Source organism: Lathyrus oleraceus, chromosome 5, assembly GCF_024323335.1.
Source record: "Lathyrus oleraceus cultivar Zhongwan6 chromosome 5, CAAS_Psat_ZW6_1.0, whole genome shotgun sequence".
NCBI classification, from domain to species: domain Eukaryota; kingdom Viridiplantae; phylum Streptophyta; class Magnoliopsida; order Fabales; family Fabaceae; genus Lathyrus; species Lathyrus oleraceus.
In genome coordinates this window covers 638,945,169-638,956,500 of record NC_066583.1, presented here as the reverse complement: position 1 = coordinate 638,956,500, position 11,332 = coordinate 638,945,169, and the positions used below count along the sequence as shown (strand labels likewise).

Genomic DNA, 11,332 nt, shown 5'->3' with positions numbered 1-11,332 from the left:
AATGAAAACAACTAAAAGTGAATGAGATAGATAAATTGTAACTACACGAAGATAAAGGAGAATGAAACGATCATACCAATTACGATTAGGGTCGGCCTTGTGCAAGTGCCTAATTTTAGTTGGGTCCTTTAGGATTAATTAAGGTACACTTAGAAATCCATATCATTTTACCATTAGAAACTTGAACGTTCCTAACATGAGAAAGAGACCTAATGTGACTCTTATCACCATAATACTGAAACATAACTTTAGATGAAAATATTTCTTATATTTTATATCAAAAAATACTTATTCTATTTCTTTCATTGATATGACTGTTTTTATTAAAAACCTTCCCTGTCTCACTTGAAGAACTAGAACAAGTGCAAGACCGTGAAGTAACATGTGTTAGTTGTCCTTTAAGAGTTTTAATTTCAAGTTTTAAAACTAGACACTCAATATATTCCACTATTTCCATCTTTTCAACTAAAATATCTGAAGCAATATAAAGCTCATCAACTAGAGATGTATGTGTTTTCTTAAGAGTTTTCAAAGTGCGATTAAGATCATTTATCTTCTCTTCAAGTTTTAAAATCATTTGTTTTTGGAGAGAAATCTTATTAAAAAGATTTATGGAATAATCATAAATATCATTGACCGCTTTAGAAAAATCACTATAATAATACTTATTATCGGAATCAAAATTATATACCTTTAAAGTTTCACCTTTCTTACGTGCCAACAAACATAGGTTGACAGACTCGTCATCCAAAAGCGAACAAAAATTAGAGGAGGAGCTTTCATCCTCTTCTTCCCATGAGGTATCGACTCTACGCTCTTTGGAGCTTTTTTCTTTCGTCTCGTATAATTCATGATCTTTCTTTTTATGATGTCTGGTGAGACTTGGACAAAATGATTCTAAAATGTTCAGATTTTCTACACTCGTAACACATAATATCATCATCATTTTTCTTGTGTTATTTCTTAGATGGGTGGGTATTTTTGAAATTCACGAGTCATTTGTCGTTATGCTTGAGCTTGTTACTCTTTAAATGTCTATTGTAGCGTCTGGCGAATAAACTCATATCTTCTTTTTTAGAAGATTCTTCATCAGAGTTGTCACTTTCTTCCTCTGAATTCTTCCCTTTATATGACAAATCTTACAAAAAAGATCATGTTTCTCTTATTTTCTTTCTCTTTCTTTTTCGACTTTAATTCGCTATTGGCTAGTCGTTTAAGCTCATTCTCATGCTCGACTAACTTTCCAACCAGTTTTGTAAAATTCAAAGTATTAAGATCGTTAGATTCTTTAATAGCGTTAACCTTTGGTCGCCACTATCGACACATAGATCTCAATATTTTGTTAGTACAATCTTTTTTATAAAAGGTTTTGCCAAAGTTGCGTAATTTGTTGATTAAATCGAGAAATCTAGTTTGCAACCATAAATTTTTCGGGTTTCATACGAAATAGTTCAAACTCCTATGTAAACATATTGATTTTAGAATCCTTGACGTCATATGTTCCCTCAAAGAGAGTTTGGAGAGCGTCTCAGATACCTTTAACACTCATATAAATTGAGTATAATACTTTCGCGCTTAAAGCAGAGATAAGTATATTCCTCGCTTTCGAATCATATGAAGCCTTCTTGGTCTCATCATCCGTCCAATCCTTAGGATGTTTGATAACATCATCAACATCCTTAGGGATATTCGGTCCCTCGGTGATGACACACTATAGGTTTTTGTTAACCGATAATAAATGTACATACATGTTTGCTTTTAAATAAGTATAATTTTCGTATTTAAAAACATGTGCTCTATTATACGCTATCTTAGGGTCGTTATCATCCGCCATACTCACAATTTTTGGATGTCGATTAGACACAATCAAAAGATCAGCTCTTGATGTCAATTGTTGGGTGATAATATGGAAGTAGAAAAACAATTTAGAAGGGGTTAAATAGACCCTTATTGAAAAATTCAACCGTTTTTTCAAAACTAAATATAAAAAAATTTCAAAAGTGTGTGTAAGGTTTGAAACGAAAATATGAATATTTGAGACACTTTTCTTTGTTGAATGCTAATGATTTTTGATATTTTCCATTTTGAAACGTTGAATTTGGATGAAGGTTAAGAGAAATTTAAGATAGAGCGAATGAAAAATGGAAATGAGATGAATGAAAGACAAAATATATGATTAAATGAAATGATGGATGAATTTGATTAAAAATTCAAGAAATTCAATGAATGAGATTTGATATTGAGTAATTCAAATCAAGATATATGGTGATTTGAATAAGAAGCGAAAAAGCTCTTGATTCGAACAAAACTCAAACTCAACAAGTGCTCTATTTGATTAGAATTAGGCTTTTTAGGGATTCAAATCATGTTACCAAAGGTGAAGCGTTTGAGAATTGTTAAACCGTGATTCGATTCAACCAATATTGTGGTTGGAATCATCTGCCCATTTCCTTTTTTGATTCAAATCAATATTTCCTTTGATTCAAGTAAACCCATAACTCAATTTTTTTTTAAATTAAAAGCCAAAATTATTTTTAATGTAAAATGACTTAAAATTTTAAATGAAAAATATGGCATTAATGCAAACAAAATTTTTAATGCTCATGAAAATTTGTTTTGATGCATATGAAAATGATTTGTTGCAATGATCATGATGCACAAAGATATGTCATGCACAAATAACACAATCCACTTATCACACATAGCAAACAGATCGCATATGAACAACAAATCAGGCAAATTAATTAACATAAATCAAATACAACTGTGAGAAGATTAATATGATGATGGAACGATCAGATCCAACACCTCCGCATAGGCGTGAAACCTGTGACCAACTCTATTTAAGATGGAGTCTGTAGTGAAAAGCAGTACTATATAGTATATATTGAAGCAGCAAAACAGACATGAGATGTGAAGAAGTTAACTCTAAAGTCTAAACAGAGTCAGGTAACAGGCTTGAGCCTTTTCTGTAGTATATTGACATAGAAAGACAAACAAAAAATTCTATTAACCAAACTAACTACTTTTCATCCCTAAAGAAACAAGTTCAATCAAACATTCATAGGTGACACGTGTTAGAGGATAAAGTCTTATATGCAAGGTCTATTTCTTGTTCTGTCATTTCGATTGTATCATCACTATCATAGTCAGCTGCACTAGAAGATGCGGCATTTGTTTTTCCCTTTTTGCTCCTCTGCTGTTCATTTATCTTTGATTTCTTTGTCAATTCATGATCTAACCTGTTTAGTTCCTCCTCGTAAATACGTTTACATTCCAGTGCTTGTTTGTGGATATCTTCCTTTGACATTGAAGTCTTAATGTTTCCCACGACATCCAACTTTGCAAGCTCCTCAACAACTCGAGGTAAGAATTTCCAGTCCTCAGTTCCTCGCCCAATGTCCTGGTTAAAGTTACCAAAATAAACACAATCAGTTCCAAAATCCTGCATTTCATTTAATCTTTGATATAATAGCACCACACTGAAACTAAGTAAGAATACCGAAATGGCACGGAATTCAGACATTTGTGTTAGGCCAAATATAATGGAAGGAACAAAGACTAAGCATACTAAAACTATATAAGCACTTTAACAAGTCTAGATGCAAATTATCAATGACTTCAAAAGGACATTTTTAATGTAAACAAGTTTCATTCAGTGTGATGACTCGGTCAAATGATTAACCAATTCTTATTCAAGTAAGTCTATTCCGTGTCGTTAGATTCTTGGATACTCGGGCATTATAATTAGTCGGCATCAGTAGGTACATAGGTTGTAGGCATTATACATTGTTCATCTATTCGTATAAATAAATACAAAAGTTCTTGCAAGAGAAATTTTGACATGATTAGGAAATAGAAAATACCAAGTACTATTGGTGTTCATGTCATAGAAACTCTGACATGCTTACAATTTGTTATGTTTCCTGTGTAATTCATCTCATACCTTGCCAAGAAAGATACGCAAATTGCAACGAATTCTCAAATAATAATGAATGCATTTAAATTCTCAAATAATAATGAATGCATTTAAATGATAATATAAACCGGTGCCCTGCATCTATCATCTATTATTAGTCCAATACTCTTATTAATCATTTTTCTCACAGAATTTAAGGAAATGTCTGTATACAAGGGAAATTTTACTTATATTAGCACCCCCAAAGGTAAAGAAAAAACTAAAATAGTTGCTTTAATTATGTGCATTACCTGTTTTTCCTCGAGAGAACATATTGCATCTTGCAAGCAAGTCAGAATCCCTTCTGCAGCTATTTTTGTTATCTCACTTGGATCTGGCTGAAAGGATTACTTAAGAATTTAGTTTCATATAGGATATAACTAAGTTAGAACAATAGATAGGCCCCGCTTCTAAGTATTTATCACTGTAAGAGCGAGCACTGAAATACTATATTTTCTAACAGCTAAAAAACCAAGAGAAACAGTTATTATACAGGAAATGGAAGATCATAACCTTTTCTTCTTGACTTTCCAACCACTGAATTGTTTTATTCAAATCATCAAGAGCCCACTTCTTTACCTCAGAAGGCTCAAAGCATTTCCTAGTGCTGTCGATGTCTTTTCCCTGAAATATGTAACAAATAAAAAAGAAGCAGATATAACTTTCATTGGATAAAATAAATATTATTTAGATCCATTATTCTCAAATCAAGTAAGTAAAATCATAAAACAGTTTGCCACTTTTTACCTTCGATTTTATAGAAGTAGTTGCCTTTGAAGGCTCTCTATCAACATGCCTTGGTGGTTTGTGCGGTACAGATGGTTTATGTTCTGCAGTTACCCATAAAATCACAACAAGGAAATATCAGATGTGAAACCGGACGCAGACAATGGTGTGGGACTTGCGTAGGAGGTTGGCAAACATGCATATGGTATCAGCTAATATAAATCCGTCGTTACATTTTGCACTTATATATCTTCAGTAAAAAGATGGTTGTAAAGAAAGCTTTAAAAACACATACGTCTTAAGTAACTTCAGAAATAATTGAGCATGTATATTATTAATATGGTTTGCAGATAATGGAGTTTTATCTTGTTAAAATAGTGATTCTGCTCCAGAAACAAGTAGTTTTTACTTTTTAGGATTTTCTTTTCCAGAGAAAAGACATGACTATGGAATGTGAGATCTAAGATGCAAGTCACAAAGGTCCCAGCTCCGTGCAATCTTTATTACTATTAGCATCTTTTGAGCTCAAATCTCATGTTATATATAAGATGCATGTAGCAATCAGTAAAGCATTTATTAAATGGCAAAAAAACTTTAGTTATAGGTCCTATCAATTTACTAGTGAATACACAGTTATGTCACCTTCATTGACTTCGTGCGATCTACTTCCTTTACGCCATGGTTTCCCAGCATACATAAGGTAACTATCAATTTCGACGAGTCTCCTCTGGGTGTAACACTCTTGTATCCAATCCTAACACACCCAAACAAATAAAATAAAGGATACATCGAGTTAATTTTCGTTAACAAAATATATAGACAATGATTCAACCAAAATCAGCATAATCTTGATACCAATAATTTTGACAAATTAATACTGCCAATATTAGCAAAAAATCGGCATTGTCTGAATTATTCAACAAATAGTATTCTCCTCAGTGAAATGCTTGGATTAGCATTTTACATAAGAATCCCATTCATGTTGGCACAATAAAGAGCAAGGAAATCTATTGAGTGGTATCCTTTCCTTGAGCAAAAAGCTTAATGTCCAGATGTCAATCAAGGTAAAACATCCCTAATTTGCTTCATCCAATAAAGAAAATCAATATCCTATGTCTCAAGTACCAACCTCTAAATACCATTGAAAATTAAGGACACTACGGCTACAGCCTACAGCAATTGACACTGATTGCACACAGAGAGCAGATATCAAAAGAAATGCTTAAAGAGAAATTATTCCATATTCAAAGAAAATTGACATTATACATTGAGATGCCCTAGAAGCTTCTTGGCTATTATAGCTGGTTCAAAATTGAAGGTATCAGTTTCAATTTACCTCTATGGGATTGTCAATAATGGATCGACACCAGAGATCTTATCTATCTGTTGATAAACTAAACAGTCAACAAACTCTGGCCATGAGACATTAATAAAACAACACATAGAACAATGTACTTATCCATACCAAAAGCCGCGAGAACAACAAATAATTAAATATAGATTCCTAAAGAGTACAAAACATCGTGATACATTCTCGAGGAGCTCTTTCTTTCCACTGCTATTCTTCCCAAAAGATATGCAGTATTTAGAAAACAGTTTTGTTAAAGATCATTCACATGTAACGAGTAAAAAGAAAGGAACAGAGAAAAACCTTGGACACAATAGTTCCACAATCAGCTTCAACTTGTCGAAACTTGGGAGTATTTGGAAATGCACAAACCAAAAGAGTGCAATTAGAGTTCCAATCAGGCTTAAACTCTGCTCCCATTTCCATTGCACGCGACCTCAAAATCCCACGCTCGGGATTCACAAAGCCTGACAGCACAAAAACTACACCTTCCTGTCCATCCAGAAACCAGTTTAACGAGTTAATAGAATAAGCTCAGTCAATAACAAGTAACAACACAGTCACAACCAACAATACACATTTAAAATAAAAAAAAACACAAATGATCCTTAATTGTTTCTTATTAATCAAATCAAGTACCAGAAGCTTGTCAAAGCCTTTAGATTCCGAACAAGAAGCCGAAGATTTCCCAGCATTTTCATATTGAACTTTGGTCTTCTTCTTGGAAGTCTCAACTTCACTGGATTTCTCACCGTCACCATCCAAAATTGGTTTCTTTCCAGAATTTTCACCATCATCATTATCTTTTGAACTCATCCATGATGGAAGGTTTCTCTTGGAACCTTTGTTAATATCAGACATGACAAAATAACTACAAAGTACCAAATTTGAAAAACACCCAAGTTCCAGTAGAAAAACCTGCATTTAGGGTTTAGTATAAAATTCAAAAATTGTTTCAAAATTTCATCAAACGATAGAAACATACAATAGAAAGTGAGGATTGTTTAACATGCATTGCACTTGTTTTGTTTAGATGAATAAGTAATCAAAATATATAAATAGGAAATTAATAAAATGGTAAAAAAGAAAGAAAAAGAAAAACCTCTTTGATCGATTCGTTGCTTCTTCTTCTTTGTTTCTTTCGTTGCAGCCTTTGATTCTGGTATTATGAAATGTGCAGTATACTGTAAGGTTTCGCTTATAACTTTTTTTTACCAGTGGTCTGAGTTTTGGGGTTTTTGAACAGTTTGCCAATATGTTAAGTTATAAGTTTGATAATTGCGAAATGTAAGACATATCAGTGGACGTGCCGGAGTGGTTATCGGGCATGACTAGAAATCATGTGGGCTTTGCCCGCGCAGGTTCGAATCCTGCCGTCCACGATTTTTTACCCCTTTTTTATGATATATTATTAAAATTCCATAAATATAAATGAGTCACTAACATAATTGGTGCGGCCTAATATTTATTCGCTTGATATTATTAAAATTCCATAAATATAAATGAGTCACTAACATAATTGGTGCGGCCTAATATTTATTCGCTTGACATATATGTAGCATTTTTATTTTATAATTTGTTTATCCTATAAATATTTATAATTTGTTTATCCTATAAATTATATAACTATTTAGAGATAAATTGTTATGCACCACATGATTTCAAATAATTATATTGTAAATAATTCTTTAGAGAGTGTAAAAAGTTTTACACTGTCAATGTATCACACTGTCAATGCATCACAATCATCCATTTGTATTATTTCTTAAATATTTAAAATAAAAGTCAAACCTTTCAAATAAATCAGTGGTTGTGATTAATCGATAGTGTAAAAAATCTTTACGCTGTCGGTGTATATCAATTAAATTCAATTATTTAACATAAATTGACGAACTAACATGATGAGAGTGAGCTTCCCCTTCTTCAAAACTCTAGCATAAAACAACTTAACCAAGGCTCCTTCGAGTTAATGATGTCCCAATAAAGTTTCATGTTGGAAGCAGTATTGAAGGTTAACATTGATTGAATAACCAAGCCTCCTTGGTTATAAGGGCAACAAATTTTATCCCAGAAAATTGTAACCAGTTTTCTTTGCAAAACATTACATGATCAAATGAAGTTTCTACGACACTTCTTAATCTCCTTGATTAATGTCACTGGTTTAGAGTAAACTGAGAAGGAATAAGTCAGCATGACCTGGACAGTGGATTTAACAAGAAGGAACATAAGAAAAAGGAAGAAGATGTCACATGCTTTGAATGTGAAAATTCATGTCATTACCAAACGATGTGTTCGAGTCTCAACAAACATCATTAGAAAAATGTTAAGGAATTCTACAAGATGAAAGGAAACCAAGCCAGATGCCATATAGCCTACTTGTCGTTGATCGAGTTCACTTACAATAATAATTTCCATTTGAGTATTGGGATAGCCCCGTTTGAGGCGTTGTATGGTAGGAGGTGTAGGATACCTTTGTGCTGGTACGAATCTGGTGAGAGTGCAGTAATTGGATATGAGATTGTGCATCAAACTTATAAGAAGATCAAGATGATTCGAGAGAAGATGAAAGCTTCGCAGAGTCGTCAGAAGAGTTACCATGATAAGAGGAAACAGACACTTGAGTTCCAAGAGGACACCATGTGTTTTTTAGGGTTATCCCAATAATCAGTGTTGTCGAGCCTTGAAGTCTCAAAAGCTTACACCACATTTAGTTGGCCCATACCAGATCTTGCAAAAGATAGGAGAGATGGCCTATCAAATTGTCTTACCACCGCCGCTTGCTAATCTTCATGATGTGTTTCATGTGTCTCAGTTGAGGAGATACATTATGGATTCGTCTCATGTGATCCAAGTGGATGATATACATGTGAGAGAGAACCTGACTGTGGAGGCATCGTCCATGCTGATAGATGATCGAGTAGTGAAGCAATTGTGTGGTAAGGAGATTTTCTTGGTGAAAGTAGTGTGGGAAGGACCAGCTGGTGGAAGCATAACTTGGGAGCTAGAGAGTAAGATGAGAGGGCTATATCCGACTCTGTTTCCTTTGGGTAATTTTTTAGGGCGAAAAATTCTTAGATGCGGAGAGTTGTAACACCGTATTTTTCTAATTGGATATTTTACTATAATTTATTTGTTAGAATTATGTATTTTAATGATTATTTTATTATTGGATGTTGGCGGGACTGTATCCTTGAATTAGGGGTATATATAGTTGATAGAACTGAGTAGAATAATTTAGAGCTGCTTTAGTAATTAAAAATAATGTTTACTATTTTTATTATATTACATAGTGAAATATGAGTTTATTTAATTAAGTGAATAAACAAATTTTAGAATAATAATATAATAAGAAGAAAAAAAGTGTGTAGAGATTTTGAGGGTAAGGTGGTAATTACAAGGTTAAGTTGAGGATAGTATAGGTAAAGCCTAATGAGAGAAATTGGTTTATTAGAAAAAGAGAGAATTGAGAAAAAGGGTTAGAATTCATCTTACGTAGAAACTTGGAGAAAAAAGGAGGAAGGCTAGGGCAAGAGGATGAAGATGATCTAGAGGAAGAGAGTGAAGGTTTCACTTCAGATTTTTGCATGAAATGTAGGTAAGGGTGAGAAAATGTTTCAATAATAAGGGGTATGATGGAAGGGTATAGTGGAGGAACTCATAACCTTTCATAGGGTTTGTTATTCTTTTAATTGATGATGACAATACTGTTTTTATATGCAATGATATGAATTAAGACCATGTGTATTAATATGTTGTTGTTGTGATATGAATTGTAACCATGTGTATTGATATGTTGTTGTTGTGACATGCTTGAATCAAATGAATTCATGTTGAATTTGATGAAAATTGATGATTTAGAGATGATAAATATTATGATATTGTTGTAATGTATTGTTGATCCATGAATCCATGAAATAATATATGAGTTTATGGTGTGATAGCAGTAGGATTTACGATTAATATGATGGATTTTTGTAAAAATAAGTTGTTGTTCTATAAGGTAGTGTTTGGATGATTAAAAACAGTTTTTTAGACAAAACATAGCAGTATGAGTCGACCTATGAAGGTCATGTGCTGACCTATTCGATGCATGCATCGACCTTTATAACTCATGTGTCGACCTATAAAGGTCATGAGTCGACACATACAGTTAACACATCAAACATAATGCTATACAAGCTTTAAACATGAGGTACATGCGCCGACATCTACATGTTATGCGACGACCTCTACATGTTATGCATCGAATCATACGAGTCATGCATCGACACATAATTGCCATAATGTTCGTTTTGCATTGTTCGCCGATTTTGGCCATGACTTTTGATATGTATATCCAAACGATGTGTAGTTTGAAGCGTTGGAAAGCTAACTCTTAGATTTATAACATGGTAGTTGTCGCATCTCGAAAAATACGATTCCTCGCGATGGTCGCGGAAAAAAAATTACATTCGAGCAAAGTCGCCACCGAACTTTATTTATCCCAATGAAGGGATAGGAAAATATCGATAAAACGTTTGAAAAATAGAATAATGGTCATCGCAACCATATTCGGGTTCGGGAGTGGATTACGCAAGAGGAAGGTATTAGCACCCCTTGCGTCCGTTGTACTCAACGGGAACCTTTTAGTTCAATAGCGTGTTTCGGGTGTTAATTTATGTTTGTTTGTTATCTTTAGGTTATTAAAAATAGAAATGGATGAGAACCTCAGAAAAGGAAAGGGGAAGTTTTTTATTAATGTGCTCGCGAAGATACAACAATCTCCTGCCTACGCATCCTTATGGTGTAATAAGGAAGTCAGAGCATTCGTAGTTCGGGGAACTACGGTTGGTTGGTGTTTTTTAATGAACAACTGTTTAGATCGCATCCTAAAGGCTAAACGTTGGCTTGTCTACTCTCGGCGGAGGCTTAAGCATTAGTTTGTTGTGCACATCAGAAAGGATTAAATAGTGTTCTTTTTAAAAAGAGTTTTGATCACATGGAGGTGACAAGTTGAATTAATGTGTTGGGTGTTTTGTTTGATTGGTTATGATCGCACGAGGGCGAGAAAAGATAGGTTTGATGTGTTAAGATATTTTTGGTTGGATGACGATTACTCGTATAATCGAGTAAGACAACTCGTATCCTAATAGTCGGGAAAGGGAATAGAAGACTCTAGACCACTTTCTTTTTCATCCTTATTTATAGGAAAGACTTGATAATATTTAAGGTGTTTTGGAAGGATGACGAATACTCGGATAATCGAGTAAGACAACTCATATCCTAATAATCGAGAAAGGGAATAGAAGACTCTAAATCGC

General features: G+C 33.6%; 1 protein-coding gene and 1 non-coding gene across 2 annotated transcripts; one reads left to right on the top strand and one right to left on the bottom strand.

Annotated features, from left to right (window-relative positions):
- Positions 1-2,856: 2,856 nt before the first annotated feature.
- On the bottom strand, positions 2,857-7,295 carry LOC127087517 (DNA-repair protein XRCC1). Its single transcript, XM_051028406.1, has 8 exons — positions 7,135-7,295; positions 6,672-6,950; positions 6,336-6,524; positions 5,327-5,438; positions 4,706-4,788; positions 4,472-4,582; positions 4,210-4,296; positions 2,857-3,403 (listed from the first exon to the last, which is right to left on the bottom strand). Exons 2-8 carry the CDS (start codon positions 6,891-6,893, stop codon positions 3,062-3,064), a joined length of 1,146 nt encoding a protein of 381 aa, XP_050884363.1. The 5' UTR covers positions 6,894-6,950; positions 7,135-7,295; the 3' UTR covers positions 2,857-3,061.
- A 37-nt stretch (positions 7,296-7,332) lies between these two features.
- Positions 7,333-7,414, top strand: TRNAS-AGA (transfer RNA serine (anticodon AGA)). Its single transcript has one exon. It is a non-coding gene; the product is annotated as a tRNA-Ser (tRNA).
- The last annotated feature ends 3,918 nt before the right edge of the window (positions 7,415-11,332 follow it).